The sequence below is a fragment of the Trichomycterus rosablanca genome, chromosome 2, assembly GCF_030014385.1.
Source record: "Trichomycterus rosablanca isolate fTriRos1 chromosome 2, fTriRos1.hap1, whole genome shotgun sequence".
NCBI lineage: Eukaryota > Metazoa > Chordata > Actinopteri > Siluriformes > Trichomycteridae > Trichomycterus > Trichomycterus rosablanca.
The window spans coordinates 48795888-48813007 of NC_085989.1; the positions used below are offsets into that span (position 1 = coordinate 48795888).

At 41.8% G+C, this 17120-nt stretch overlaps 1 protein-coding gene across 3 annotated transcripts in view; it reads right to left on the reverse strand.

Moving 5' to 3' along the window:
- Positions 1-2515: 2515 nt before the first annotated feature.
- Positions 2516-17120, reverse strand: part of xpnpep3 (X-prolyl aminopeptidase 3, mitochondrial) — a 35638-nt gene continuing 21033 nt past the window's right edge. For 2 of the 3 annotated variants that reach the window (XM_063016993.1, XM_063017002.1), the window contains exons 9-11: positions 9976-10159; positions 9135-9255; positions 2516-2921 (exon numbers count right to left, since the gene is read on the reverse strand). In XM_063016993.1, the coding sequence (XP_062873063.1) occupies positions 2752-2921; positions 9135-9255; positions 9976-10159 (475 nt within the window). In that variant the 3' untranslated portion in view covers positions 2516-2751. The remainder of the gene's footprint in view (positions 2922-9134; positions 9256-9975; positions 10160-17120) is intronic. The other variant, XM_063017012.1, reaches the window with a different exon arrangement.

The window sequence follows — 17120 nt, forward strand, 5'->3', positions numbered from 1 at the left end:
TCTTTATCCATCTATTAATTCATTCATTTACTTCTTGATCCATTCATTCATTTACTTTTTGATCCATTCATTCATTCATTTACTTCTTGATCCATTCATTCATTCATTCATTTACTTCTTGATCCATTCATTCATTTATTTACTTCTTGATCCATTCATTCATTCATTCACTTTTTGATCCATTCATTCATTCATTTACTTCTTAATTTATTCATTCACTCATTTACTTCTTGATTTATTCATTCATTCACTTCTTGATCCGTTCATTCATTCATTTACTTCTTGATCCATTCTTGATCCATTCATTCATTTACTTCTTGTTTCATTCATTCATTCACTTCTTGATCAATTCATTCATTCATTCATTTACTTCTTGATTCATTCATTCATTCACTTCTTGATCCATTCATTCATTCATTCACTTATTGATCCATTCATTCATTTACTTCTTGATCCATTCATTCATTCATTCACTTCTTGATCCATTCATTCATTCATTCACTTTTTGATCCATTCATTCATTCATTTAGTTCTTAATTTATTCATTCACTCATTTACTTCTTGATTTATTCATTCATTCATTTCTTGATCCATCCATTCATTCATTCACCTCTTGATCCATTCATTCATTTCTTTATCCATCTATTCATTCATTCATTTACTTTTTGATCCATTCATTCATTCATTTACTTCTTGATCCATTCATTCATTCATTCATTCATTTACTTCTTAATCCATTCATTCATCCATTCACTTTTTGATCCATTCATTCATTCATTTACTTCTTAATTTATTCATTCACTCATTTACTTCTTGATTTATTCATTCATTCACTTCTTGATCCGTTCATTCATTCATTTACTTCTTGATCCATTCTTGATCCATTCATTCATTTACTTCTTGTTTCATTCATTCATTCACTTCTTGATCAATTCATTTATTCATTCATTTACTTCTTGATTCATTCATTCACTTCTTGATCCATTCATTCATTCATTCACTTATTGATCCATTCATTCATTCATTTACTTCTTGTTTGATTTATTTATTCACTTCTTAATTTATTCATTCATTCATTTACTTCTTGATCCATTCATTAACTTCTTGATTCATTCATTCATTCACTTCTTGATCAATTAATTAATTAATTCATTTACTTCTTGATTTATTCATTCATTCACTTCTTGATCCATTCATTCACTTCTTGATCCATTCATTCATTCATTCACTTCTTGATCCATTCATTCATTCATTTACTTCTTGATTTATTTATTTATTCACTTCTTGATTAATTTATTCATTCACTTCTTGATCCATTCATTCATTCACTTCTTGATCCATTCATTCATTTATTTCTTTATTCACTTCTTGATTCATTCATTCATTCATTTACTTCTTGATTTATTCATTCATTCACTTTTTGATCCATTCATTCATTCACTTCTTGATTCATTCATTCATTCACTTCTTGATCAATTCATTCATTCACTTCTTGATTCATTTATTCATTCATTTACTTCTTGATTCATTCATTTACTTCTTGATTCATTCACTTCTTGATCCATTCATTCATTCATTCACTTCTTGATCCATTCATTCATTCATTCATTTACTTCCTGATTTATTCATTCATTTACCACTGCAGACCGGGAACACCCCACAAGAGCTGCAGTTTTGGAGATGCTCTGACCCAGTCGTCTAGCCATCACAATTTAGTCCTCGTCAAACTCTGAACAACTGCAAACTACTTCTTGATTCATTCATTCATTCACTTCTTGAGCCATTAATTCATTCATTTACTTCTTGATTCATTCATTCACTTCTTGATTCATTCATTCATTTACTTCTTGATCCATTAATTCATGCATTCATCTACTTCTTGATTCATTCATTCATTCACTTCTTGATCCATTCATTCATGCATTCATTTACTTCTTGATTCATTTATGTATTCATTTGCTTCTTGATCCATTTATTCATTTACACATTTATGAACTGATTTATTCATTCACCCATACAATGATTTATTTATGTTTATGTGTGAGAGATTGTGTGTGTTTGTGTGTGAGAGATTATTGCTGCAGACATTAGTTAATTCCCCAATTAACTGGTCAATCCATTTATTAATATATTCAACCATCCATTTATTTGTTCATCCATTCATTCATTCATTTACTTATTAATTAATTCATTCATTCATCCATTTACACATTAATGAAGTGATTTATTTATTCACCCATACAATAATGTATTTATCTTGATCAGTCTCTGTATCCTGGTTTTGGTCACGGTGGGTCTGGTGTTTATTCTGGAAACACTGGGCACAGGAATTCAGTCAGCTGATCTCCAATCCCTCATCATAAATACTCGTTTAGATCTTACATACTCACAGCTAATCCACCTACTGTCATGTCTCTGAGTGGGAGTAACCAAAGGAGGTGTTGATTGACCCCAGCTTGTCCAAACTAGCCCACAACGGACGATGCAAAAGCAATAATTTAAATGTAAAAACAGGTTAAAATTGTAAAAACTAGATTTTATTGTGAGTAAACGATCACAGTTTCAGATGAACACGCCGCCCACACTAGAGCATTTACATTCACTCACTGGCTCATGTTTAATTATGGCTGTGTGGAGGCTCTCCAGCAGATGCAGCAGGTTGTCAGTAACGAGCCTCCCAACACCTCCGAGTCCAGTTCAGCAGCTTCTCCAGCAGGAGGGTTTCAGACTGTGTATGATGGGTGAGGAACCTCAGCCCTGCCGTGTACAGGCCCTCTCCACATCACACACGGTTTTTGGGGTGAGTGAGGAGAGCACCAGGGGGCCGCCCCGTTCCTGAATCACCACGTCGTCCTCGATGCGCACGCCGAGGCCCCGGAACCGCTCCGGACACGATTCGTCCTCCTGGCTGAAGTACAGACCTGTAGAGACATGATCATGTGATCACACTGACCGCTGTGTGTGTGGAGCTTAAGTTCCAGTCTGTAATGGGTGTACGGCCACTTTATTAGAAACACCTCTGGCTTTATGAGCTGCACCTATTATATACATGCATGGTGGGTATACAATTACTGACTGTAGTCCAATTGGACCACAATAAGCAGATACTATTAGGGTGGTGGACCATTCTCAGCACTGCACTGGCACTAATATGATGATAACATGGTAGTGTGTGTGTTCTGGTATGAGTGCATCAGTTACAGCAGTGTTGTTGGGATTTTAAACAGCTCAGTGTCATATACACACACACATACATACAAACACACATACATACGTACACATACAAACACTCATACATACAAACACATACTCTCACACACTCAAACATACGTACACACACAATCTCACATACACACACATACATACGTACACACACACACTCATGTACATACATACGTACACACACACATACTCTCACACACATGCTCACACACATACAAACACATACATACACAAAAAACACACACAAACACACATATACACAAAAAATCTCTCTTACACATGCACACAAACACACATATATATATACTTTATATATATACAGTGTATCACAAAAGTGAGTACACCCCTCACATTTCTGCAGATATTTAAGTATATCTTTTCATGGGACAACACTGACAAAATGACACTTTGACACAATGAAAAGTAGTCTGTGTGCAGCTTATATAACAGTGTAAATTTATTCTTCCCTCAAAATAACTCAATATACAGCCATTAATGTCTAAACCACCGGCAACAAAAGTGAGTACACCCCTTAGTAAAAGTTCCTGAAGTGTCAATATTTTGTGTGGCCACCATTATTTCCCAGAACTGCCTTAACTCTCCTGGGCATGGAGTTTACCAGAGCTTCACAGGTTGCCACTGGAATGCTTTTCCACTCCTCCATGACGATATCACGGAGCTGGCGGATATTCGAGACTTTGCGCTCCTCCACCTTCCGCTTGAGGATGCCCCAAAGATGTTCTATTGGGTTTAGGTCTGGAGACATGTTTGGCCAGTCCATCACCTTTACCCTCAGCCTCTTCAATAAAGCAGTGGTCGTCTTAGAGGTGTGTTTGGAGTCATTATCATGCTGGAACACTGCCCTGCGACCCAGTTTCCGGAGGGAGGGGATCATGCTCTGCTTCAGTATTTCACAGTACATATTGGAGTTCATGTGTCCCTCAATGAAATGTAACTCCCCAACACCTGCTGCACTCATGCAGCCCCAGACCATGGCATTCCCACCACCATGCTTGACTGTAGGCATGACACACTTATCTTTGTACTCCTCACCTGATTGCCGCCACATATGCTTGAGACCATCTGAACCAAACAAATTAATCTTGGTCTCATCAGACCATAGGACATGGTTCCAGTAATCCATGTCCTTTGTTGACATGTCTTCAGCAAACTGTTTGCGGGCTTTCTTGTGTAGAGACTTCAGAAGAGGCTTCCTTCTGGGGTGACAGCCATGCAGACCAATTTGATGTAGTGTGCGGCGTATGGTCTGAGCACTGACAGGCTGACCCCCCACCTTTTCAATCTCTGCAGCAATGCTGACAGCACTCCTGCGCCTATCTTTCAAAGACAGCAGTTGGATGTGACGCTGAGCACGTGCACTCAGCTTCTTTGGACGACCAACGCGAGGTCTGTTCTGAGTGGACCCTGCTCTTTTAAAACGCTGGATGATCTTGGCCACTGTGCTGCAGCTCAGTTTCAGGGTGTTGGCAATCTTCTTGTAGCCTTGGCCATCTTCATGTAGCGCAACAATTCGTCTTTTAAGATCCTCAGAGAGTTCTTTGCCATGAGGTGCCATGTTGGAACTTTCAGTGACCAGTATGAGAGAGTGTGAGAGCTGTACTACTAAATTGAACACACCTGCTCCCTATGCACACCTGAGACCTAGTAACACTAACAAATCACATGACATTTTGGAGGGAAAATGACAAGCAGTGCTCAATTTGGACATTTAGGGGTGTAGTCTCTTAGGGGTGTACTCACTTTTGTTGCCGGTGGTTTAGACATTAATGGCTGTATATTGAGTTATTTTGAGGGAAGAATAAATTTACACTGTTATATAAGCTGCACACAGACTACTTTTCATTGTGTCCAAGTGTCATTTTGTCAGTGTTGTCCCATGAAAAGATATACCTAAATATCTGCAGAAATGTGAGGGGTGTACTCACTTTTGTGATACACTGTATATATATATATATATATATATATACACACACATACACACACTCATTTACATACACAGACACATACACTCACACACACACATACATACACAATCTCACATACACTTACACATACATACATTCACACACCACACACACACACATTCACACACAGTCACACACACACACACACAAACAAACATACACACACACTCAAACATACACAATCTCACATACACTTACACATTCACACACATACACACACACATACATACATACACACACACACACACTCAAACACTCAAACATACACACAAACATACACACACACACTCAAACATACACAATCTCACATACACTTACACATTCACACACATACAGTGGGGCCAAAAAGTATTTAGTTAGCCACTGATTGTGCAGGTTCTCCTACTTAGAAAGATGAGAGAGGTCTGTAATTTTCATCATAGGTACACTTCAACTATGAGAGACAAAATGAGGAGAAAAAAATCCAGGAAATCACATTGTAGGATTTTTAAAGAATTTATTTGTAAATTATGGTGGTAAATAAGTATTTGGTCAATAACAAACAAGCAAGATTTCTGGCTCTCACAGACCTGTAACTTCTTCTTTAAGAAGCTCTTCTGTCCTCCACTCGTTACCTGTATTAATGGCACCTGTTTGACATCATTATCTGTATAAAAGACACCTGTCCACAGCCTCAAACAGTCAGACTCCAAACTCAACCATGGCCAAGACCAAAGAGCTGTCGAAGGACACCAGGAAGAAAATTGTAGACCTGCACCAGGCTGGGAAGAGTGAATCTACAATAGGCAAGCAGGTTGGTGTAAATAAATCAACTGTGGGAGCAATTGTAAGAAAATGGAAGACATACAAGACCATTGATAATCTCCCTTGATCCCGTGGGGTCAAAATGATCATGAGAACGGTGAGCAAAAATCCCAGAACTACACGGAGGGACCTGATGAATGACCTGCAGAGAGCTGGGACCAAAGTAACAAAGGCTACCATCAGTAACACACTACGCCGAGAGGGACTCAAATCCTGCAGTGCCAGACGTGTCCCCCTGCTTAAGCCAGTACATGTCCAGGCCCGTCTGAAGTTTGCCAGAGAGCTTATGGATGATCCAGAAGAGGATTGGGAGAATATCATGTGGTCAGATAAAACCAAAATGGAACTTTTTGGTAAAAACTCACTCGTCGTGTTTGGAGGAAGAAGAATGCTGAGTTGCATCCCAAGTACACCATACCTACTGTGAAGCATGGGGTGGAAACATCATGCTTTGGGGCTGTTTTTCTGCAAAGGGGACAGGACGACTGATCCGTGTTAAGGGAAGAATGAACGGGGCCATGTATCGTGAGATTTTAAGCCAAAACCTCCTTCCATCAGTGAGAGCACTGAAGATGGAACGTGGCTGGGTCTTCCAGCATGACAATGATCCCAAACACACCGCTCGGGCAACGAAGGAGTGGCTCCGTAAAAAGCATTTCAAGGTCCTGGAGTGGCCTAGCTAGTCTCCAGACCTCAACCCCATAGAAAATTTGTGGAGGGAGTTGAAAGTCTGTGTTGCCCAGCGACAGCCCCAAAACATCACTGCTCTAGAGGAGATCTGCATGGAGGAATGGGCCAAAATACCAGCTACGGTGTGTGCAAACCTGGTGAAGACTTACAGGAAACGTTTGACCTCTGTCATTGCCAACAAAGGTTATGTTACAAAGTATTGAGTTGAACTTTTGTTATTGACCAAATACTTATTTTCCACCATAATTTACAAATAAATTCTTTAAAAATCCTACAATGTGATTTCCTGGATTTTTTTTCTCATTTTGTCTCTCATAGTTGAAGTGTACCTATGATGAAAATTACAGACCTCTCTCATCTTTCTAAGTAGGAGAACCTGCACAATCAGTGGCTGACTAAATACTTTTTGGCCCCACTGTACATTCACACACATACACACATACACACACTCAAACATACACAATCTCACATACACTTACACATTCACACACATACATTCACACACACACATACACACACACACATACACTCAAACATACACACACATACACATACACACGCACACACACACTCAAACATACATACAGTGTATCACAAAAGTGAGTACACCCCTCACATTTCTGCAGATATTTAAGTATATCTTTTCATGGGACAACACTGACAAAATGACACTTTGACACAATGAAAAGTAGTCTGTGTGCAGCTTATATAACAATGTAAATTTATTCTTCCCTCAAAATAACTCAATATACAGCCATTAATGTCTAAACCACCGGCAACAAAAGTGAGTACACCCCTTAGTGAAAGTTCCTGAAGTGTCAATATTTTGTGTGGCCACCATTATTTCCCAGAACTGCCTTAACTCTCCTGGGCATGGAGTTTACCAGAGCTTCACAGGTTGCCACTGGAATGCTTTTCCACTCCTCCATGACGACATCACGGAGCTGGCGGATATTCGAGACTTTGCGCTCCTCCACCTTCCGCTTGAGGATGCCCCAAAGATGTTCTATTGGGTTTAGGTCTGGAGACATGCTTGGCCAGTCCATCACCTTTACCCTCAGCCTCTTCAATAAAGCAGTGGTCGTCTTAGAGGTGTGTTTGGGGTCATTATCATGCTGGAACACTGCCCTGCGACCCAGTTTCCGGAGGGAGGGGATCATGCTCTGCTTCAGTATTTCACAGTACATATTGGAGTTCATGTGTCCCTCAATGAAATGTAACTCCCCAACACCTGCTGCACTCATGCAGCCCCAGACCATGGCATTCCCACCACCATGCTTGACTGTAGGCATGACACACTTATCTTTGTACTCCTCACCTGATTGCCGCCACACATGCTTGAGACCATCTGAACCAAACAAATTAATCTTGGTCTCATCAGACCATAGGACATGGTTCCAGTAATTCATGTCCTTTGTTGACATGTCTTCAGCAAACTGTTTGCGGGCTTTCTTGTGTAGAGACTTCAGAAGAGGCTTCCTTCTGGGGTGACAGCCATGCAGACCAATTTGATGTAGTGTGCGGCGTATGGTCTGAGCACTGACAGGCTGACCCCACACCTTTTCAATCTCTGCAGCAATGCTGACAGCACTCCTGCGCCTATCTTTCAAAGACAGCAGTTGGATGTGACACTGAGCACGTGCACTCAGCTTCTATGGACGACCAACGCGAGGTCTGTTCTGAGTGGACCCTGCTCTTTTAAAACGCTGGATGATCTTGGCCACTGTGCTGCAGCTCAGTTTCAGGGTGTTGGCAATCTTCTTGTAGCCTTGGCCATCTTCATGTAGCGCAACAATTCGTCTTTTAAGATCCTCAGAGAGTTCTTTGCCATGAGGTGCCATGTTGGAACTTTCAGTGACCAGTATGAGAGAGTGTGAGAGCTGTACTACTAAATTGAACACACCTGCTCCCTATGCACACCTGAGACCTAGTAACACTAACAAGTCACATGACATTTTGGAGGGAAAATGACAAGCAGTGCTCAATTTGGACATTTAGGGGTGTAGTCTCTTAGGGGTGTACTCACTTTTGTTGCCGGTGGTTTAGACATTAATGGCTGTATATTGAGTTATTTTGAGGGAAGAATAAATTTACACTGTTATATAAGCTGCACACAGACTACTTTTCATTGTGTCAAAGTGTCATTTTGTCAGTGTTGTCCCATGAAAAGATATACTTAAATATCTGCAGAAATGTGAGGGGTGTACTCACTTTTGTGATACACTGTACACATACACACATTAATTGAATTGTGGGGCAGTGGTAGCTCAGCGGTTAAGATACTGGACTAGTAAACAGAAGGTAGCCTGTTCAAGCCCCACCATCGGCAAGCTTCCACACTTGGGCCCCTGAGCAAGGCCCTTAACCCCTTAAATGTTTTTGTTTTTTTTGATAAAAGCACCTGCTAAATGCTGTAAATGTTAACATGCTCACCGGGTTCGACGGTGATGACCATCCCAGGCTGCAGAGGCTGAGAGCGAGACAGATCCGGGGTGTCGTGAACGTCCATGCCCAGATAATGACCCACGTGGTGTGGACAGAACCGCCGGGCAGCCTGGACGTCCCGAAAACAGACAAAGAGACAGAGAGATGCGATTAGTGGACAGAATGTGGCATTAGAGCGTCCAGTACTGAGTGACCTCCAGCGCCCGTTTATCACATCGACCAATTAGGAGCGGCTTACTATGGGACCAAATCGGACGAACGTTTACCATCACTACCCAAATGTATTAAAAGCTTTCAAACCCTGGCAGCTTTTCAATCATTCACTCTTCTTGGAATGTGCCTGTTGGAATTTGTGCCCATTTTGCAGTCTAACACCCTAGCTCATTGTTGAGGAGCGCTCTAGCTCTAGACGGTCAGGTATACTCGGTCGTGTCTGAGGGAGGGGAGGACGGATGAAGGCTGGGGTTAAAGCACAGCACGATGAGAACGCACACCTCGGACAAGGTGCGTGATAGTCTGTAGCTCTCCTCGGCCAGAACGGAAAGAGCATTTGTGATTTTATGCACTAATTTTAAACACAAGTGATTCCAATTCGTCCCAAATGTTTCCAATTTGGTTGAGGTTCATGGACACCGATCCAAATCTTTATGGTTCACGCTTTGTGGATGGAGAAATAGTCACGCTGGAACATGACCATACAGGAAAGGACCTTCCCCAAACTGTCGGTTCAAAGTCAGAAGCACGTCGTACCTATAAGCAAAACCTGAGCTCAGTAATTAGCAGGGGTGTCCAAACTTTTGCACAGAAGAGTTTTGCGTGAACCACGTACCCTGACGGCGTCTGCGTCGTTGGCATCAGGTGGCACCACTCGTAGTCGCCGGAGCTGTTTGGCCAGCAGGGTGAGCATGGTGGAGTAGATGTGATCCAGACTGACCCCGGGAGCACAGAGAGACAAACACGCCAGCTGGACCTCCAGCACGGCCTCGTACACCTCCCGCTGCACCTCGGTGAACCTGCCGCATCCCAAATTCAGACATCAAACGCTTTAAACATCACAGGAGGAAGGTCACGCTATGCTCTCTGTGTTTGTCCACCGCTCTGCCAGGCCAATGGCAGCACTGAGACTCGAACCCAGGTCTATGCAGTAGTAGGCTGGCATTAAACTACGTAGTATTGACATTTTTTTAAAAAGTGCTGGGGTTCAGGGTTCAAATTCCCAGTTGTGCCATGATCATGTCATAAAAAAAAAAAAACAACAACATTCGTTCATTTTTGGCTACTAATTCATTCTGATCAGTGTCGCAGTAGGTCCAGAGGCAGTCACATCTAGCATTCAATCCACCTCCATCCAGCAACAATTTACCAGGAACTGAATAAGTAATTCCCACAGACACATTCCAATCTTGTGGAAAGTCCTCCCAGAGGAGCGTTGGCTTTTCAAATGGGATGTCCAAGTAGATCAAGAGTGTCCAAACTTTTCTTGTTAAAAACTTTTCTTTTTTCTTGTGCCTATGATTGACTTCAATTTTTTTTTGCTATTACCCTCATTTTACCATATTTCTTTTAGTTTTTCATGCTCTTAATAATTCTTTTTATAGTGTACATTCTAAATTGTAGTGTATATTTTACTATATTTTCTTTTAGTTTTCATGTTGTAATTGCTTATCTCTTGTTTTAATTTCGTATTTCCCAAATTGTAGGGCATATTTTACAATATTTTCTTTTAATTTTTCATGTTCTTAATTTTTTATCTCTCGTTTGAATTTCATGCTCTCTTAATTGTAACTAAATGTTTGCAAGAAGTCTTTCTGAGGTTCTAGATCTCAGGAATGTTTTAATGCTTTTAATTAACTTTTTTTCCTTATGTAAAGCACTTTGAATTGCCACTGTGTATGAAATGCTATACAAATAAACTTGCCTTGCCTTGCCTTTTCTTGTGGTAAAATATACAAACACAGGGCCCCAGAGTCTTTAGCAATAAAACAAATATAACAGAGCTCCTGATTACTAACAATAACGCGTCCTTTTATTTGAGTGATTCATGATCTATCGTCCACAGTGTCTGTAAACTCAGATTTTGCCGATTTCACTCACCAGTTCATGAACACGTCGTGTTTATCCAAAAACTGGGGAACGTTAATGTAGGTGTAACGTTAATGTTTTCAGTCGGGGGAAAGAAGACGGGGAGAGTTTTAGATCCGCAACACCCAGAGGTCAAACAAATTTTTTTAACCTAATTAATAGCGGCACAACTTCTAATTCTAAAATACATGCGAGCTGTTTTAACAAACGGTAACAGGCCGTAGTTTGGACACACCTGAAGTCGATCATGATCAGGTGTCTTACAGCGACATACAGTGCATCAGCAACAGCAGTGGGCAAAGGGCAGTGATAGCTCAGTGGTTAAGGTACTGGACTAGTAATCAAAAGGTTGCCGGTTCAAGCCCCACCACTGCCAAGTTGCCACTGTTGGACCCTTGAGCAAGGCCCTTCACCCTCAATTACTCAAAATTGTGTTCAGTCATAACTGTAAGTTGCTTTGGATAAAAGCGTCTGCTAAACACCGAAAATGTAAATGTAAATAGCAGCTTAAAAGTTAAGAAACGCTTTATGACAGTTTTAAAGGAGTTGAGTAAATGATTTATTTTTTATATATACAGGGGTTGGACAAAATAATTGAAACACCTGTCATTTTAGAGTGGTAGGTTTCATGGCTAAATTGGACCAGTCTGGTGGCCAATCTTCATTAATTGCACATTGCACCAGTAAGAGCAGAGTGTGAAGGTTCAATTAGCAGGGTACGAGCACAGTTTTGCTCAAAATATTGCAATGCACACAACATTATGGGTGACATACCAGAGTTCAAAAGAGGACAAATTGTTGGTGCACGTCTTGCTGGCACATCTGTGACCAAGACAGCAAGTCTTTGTGATGTATCAAGAGCCACGGTATCCAGGGTAATGTCAGCATACCACCAAGAAGGACAAACCACATCCAACAGGATTAACTGTGGACGCAAGAGGAAGCTGTCTGAAAGGGATGTTCGGGTGCTAACCCGGATTGTATCCAAAAAAACATAAAACCACGGCTGCCCAAATCACGGCAGAATTAAATGTGCACCTCAACTCTCCTGTTTCCACCAGAACTGTCCGTCGGGAGCTCCACAGGGTCGATATACACGGCCGGGCTGCTATAGCCAAACCTTTGGTCACTCGTGCCAATGCCAAACGTCGGTTTCAATGGTGCAAGGAGCGCAAATCTTGGGCTGTGGACAATGTGAAACATGTATTGTTCTCTGATGAGTCCACCTTTACTGTTTTCCCCACATCCGGGAGAGTTACGGTGTGGAGAAGCCCCAAAGAAGCGTACCACCCAGACTGTTGCATGCCCAGAGTGAAGCATGGGGGTGGATCAGTGATGGTTTGGGCTGCCATATCATGGCATTCCCTTGGCCCAATACTTGTGCTAGATGGGCGCGTCACTGCCAAGGACTACCGAACCATTCTGGAGGACCATGTGCATCCAATGGCGGTGCCGTGTATCAGGATGACAATGCACCAATACACACAGCAAGACTGGTGAAAGATTGGTTTGATGAACATGAAAGTGAAGTTGAACATCTCCCATGGCCTGCACAGTCACCAGATCTAAATATTATTGAGCCACTTTGGGGTGTTTTGGAGAAGCGAGTCAGGAAACGTTTTCCTCCACCAGCATCACGTAGTGACCTGGCCACTATCCTGCAAGAAGAATGGCTTAAAATCCCTCTGACCACTGTGCAGGACTTGTATATGTCATTTCCAAGACGAATTGACGCTGTATTGGCCGCAAAAGGAGGCCCTACACCATACTAATAAATTATTGTGGTCTAAAACCAGGTGTTTCAGTTATTTTGTCCAACCCCTGTATATATATATTTATATTTTTTCCCCCTCCTTTTTCCCCCAGTTTTTATCCCTCAGTCTAGTCGTGTCCAATTACCCTGATTGCTCCTCTATACTGATTCGATCCTTCACCGCTGACTAAGAACGCCTCTCAACCGACATGCGTACGTACAGTCAGTACAGACTGCATTTTTTCACCTGCACGAGTCGAGTTCATACACTTGACGGGCACTGTGCATGGGGGGGCCACACCCCCATCAGCACCATTCCTCAGCCCTGTGCAGGCGCCATCAGTCAGCCAGCAGGGGCCGCAGTCGCACCAGTTATGAGGACCTATGATCCGACTTTTTACCCCTAAACCTGAACAACAGCCAATCGTTGTTCATGCTGCCGCCCAGCCCAGTGAGTAAATGATTTCTGTAACAGTTCTCTTTTTGTGACTGAATGAATGACTTTTGTTAACCATAAGCCAAGTTCAATCAAACTTCTTGGGTTTTTTTTGGTCTGAATTTTTTCAGTCCAGTCCACAAATTCGGCCAAATCCGGACCGTGTGGATATAATATTTATATTATATTAGATTTGTCATTAAAAACTGTTTCACTGTCCGGTTGGATGCAATTCCCCCCTAAGATCCTACCTCCCTACAGCCTGTAAGAAAGTAAAGCAGTCACACAGCAAAATACTACCACCACCATGCTTTACAGTAGGTGCAGAGTTGTTGGGTTTGAATGCCTCACCTGCACTACTATTTTTTGATGCATTTTCTGTCCTTTTCTCCCAGTTTAGTCGTAGCCGATTACTCTTCCGCTGATGGGGAGGGACTAAGATGGCGTCTACGGAGGGTATATTTGCCTGACACACACTCCCGTATTTCTCTCTTATTTGCCCGTATTTCTGTGGATTGGCGTGAGGTCGGTCTCACGCACAGAGAGTCACATGTTGATCTCCACGTTCCTCCACTTCTGACCAGGGTCCTTACACAGCGTCGAAGGCAACACCCACTTTTTAGCCCAGTTTTTTCCCGTCCAGCAGATTGATAGCAGAGCTGAGATTTAAACTCGGGGAGTCCAGAATCCCAGCGCTGGTGTGCTAGTGGAATATTCCACCGCTCCACCTGGGCGCCTCCAGCACCTCTTCTAAATTTTACATTTTCAGCATTTTGCAGACGATTTGTATCCAAAGTGACTTACAGTACTGTGACAGTATGTTGTCTAAGCAATTGAATGTTAAGGGCCTTGCTTGAGGGCCCAACAGTGGCAAGCTGACAAATGTGGCCTTCCAATTACTAGTCCTACCTTAACCACTGAGCTACACCTTCTAAGGAACTGAGGTAATCTGGCTTCTGTGAGGCACCAGTAAAGCAGCCATACAAAACAAAAAATACTACCACCACCACTCTTTACAGTAGGTGCAGTATTGTTGGGTTTGAATGACTTGTCTGTGCGTTTTCAAACACGCTTCTGATCATCATGGACAAATCCTCTTTGATTACCTGATGAACTTTACACAGTCCACAGGATCAGCAAAAACCTCAGGAGAACTTTAAAGTACCACTTTATAAGCAGAAGATTCGAACAGACGAACAGTTTACCATCCAGGTCAATTTGTGTTGACTTCCCATCCTTGGCAAAAAGACTACTATTCCATGTGATTTGTACTTATAAGCAGTTTGTACAATAAGTGTTTGTGATGATCTTGGGACCTGAAGTTGTTTAAAAAATGACTCCAGCTCAGATTTCTGTGGATCAAAGAGTACAATGACTGACTGGTGATCTGTGGCACACGTCACATTTTATTTCAGGTTTATTTACCATGGGACCAAGGGTGCCACTAATTTCTCAAGTTTGTGTCTGGAGTTTCACAGTAATTACTGCACGTTAGCAATGCAATACAAAAGTGTATTAAGAATGACGGCGGGAGGTGGCGCAGCGGTAAAAACACACGCTGGAATTAGAGCTGGGATCTCGAATACATCGTATCGAATCTCAGCTCTGCCTGTCGGCTAAGGCTGAGCGGCCACACGAACAACGATTGGCCTGTTGTTCAGATATGGGCGGGACTAAGCCGGATGGGGTCTCTCTCCCATGACTGCTGCAATTACGACCTCTGCTGGCTGATTGATGGCGCCTGCACAGAGATGAGAAAAGAGTGCTCTTAGGGTGTGTCTCTCCGTACACAACTCTGAGCTGCACTGCACTGGTCAAAGTGTAGGTGATAAGATGCATACGGTTGCTGCCCACGTGTCGGAGGGGGCGTGGGTTAGCTTCGTTCTCCTCAATCAGAGCAGGGATCGGCATTGGTGGAGAGGAAGCATGACACAATCAGGCAATTGGACACGCTTAAAGGGAGAAAAAGGTGAAAAAATGCATAAATAAAAAAATATATATAAAAAAGAATGACGGTGGGATATTCCTATAGCGCACCAGCGCTGGGAATCTGGACTCTCTGAGTCTGTTGAACATCGTCTCTGCTGTCGGTCAGCTGGGCACCCCCTAGTGGACACAAGTGACAAAATCAGCTGGATGGGGGAAAATGGACTAAAAAGTGGGCGGGGTCAGTAAGGACCCAGGTTAGGCGCCTGTACAGAAGTGGAGGAACGTGGAGATTAGGTCGTGACTCTCCATGCACAAGACCGGCCTCACGCGCCAATCCACCGAAGTAAGAGCGAATAAGAAGGGACGACAGAGGGACGGCGTGTCAGGTGAATATACCCTCCTCAGACGCAATATGGGTCTCCAGCAGCAGAAGAGTAACTGGCTATGACTAAATTCATCATCTAGATGACTAAAATCATCTCCCCTAACAAACTTGTTTGAAGTTCTTATCTCTGACATAGCCAATAAATGTTCATCTGATAAAACTAGTATGTTTAAGCTGGTTACTGTTTATCGACCCCCTGGTCCTTACTCAGAATTTCTTAACGAATTTGCCGATTTTCTTTCTAAATTAGTTTTATCAACTAAAAAAGCTTTAATTGTTGGTGACTTTAATATTCGTTGAGTGTAATCCACTCAAAATTGCTTTTGATTCTATTTTAGAATCAAAGGACCCACTCACCGCTGTAAACATACCTTAGATTTAATACTTACTTATGGTATAAACATAGACAACCTGGTAATCGTACCACAGAATGACTTAATCTCTGATCACTCCCTACTAATATATGAAGTGTCCCTGTCCAATAATATACAGCAACCAAATCGTTTTAAATGTAAGCGCACTATTACATCTGCAACTGCAGCAGCGTTCATAAACTGCCTACCAGAATTACCAAATATACCAGCATCAGAACCTAAAGAACTAGATCAGGCAACTCAAAACCTAGAGACCGTACTGCGCACAACCTTAGATAACGTAGCCCCACTCAAAACTAAACTGATTAGGGAGAAAAAACTTGCTCCTTGGTACAATGACCACACATGCGCACTTAAACATGCAGCACGGAAATTAGAACGCAAGTGGCGTCACACTACACTGGAGGTGTATAAGATTGCTTGGAAAGATGCTCTAACTGAGTATAAACATGCACTTATAAAAGCTAAATCTTTATATTATTCGTCCCTAATAGAGAAAAATAAAAACAATCCCAGATTCCTTTTTGAGACAGTGTCCAAATTAACTAAAAACGCCAATGAAACTGAATCTAATATACCGCCTGACTGTACCAGCGATGATTTTTTAAAATTCTTTAATGACAAGATAGAAAAAATACGACTTCAGAGTCAGAGTGTGTCACTTGCCAATGTTAAGTATGGACTCACTCCGAGCAGCATTGGTGATAACAGTGATGATAACAGTAACGAGTTAATCCAACTAAATTCCTTTAATCCAATCTCCCAAAATGAACTAACTGTGTTGATTAAATCATCGAAGTCATCATCGTGTATACTCGATCCTGTTCCAACTCGTTTACTTAAAGATTTACTCCCAGCTATTGTAGAGCCCCTGCTTACATTAATCAATGCATCCCTTAGCCTTGGGTATGTACCTAAATTGTTTAAAAGTGCCGTTATTAAACCCCTGATTAAAAAACCTAATCTTGATCCACATGTTTTATCTAATTATAGGCCAATTTCAAACCTTCCTTTT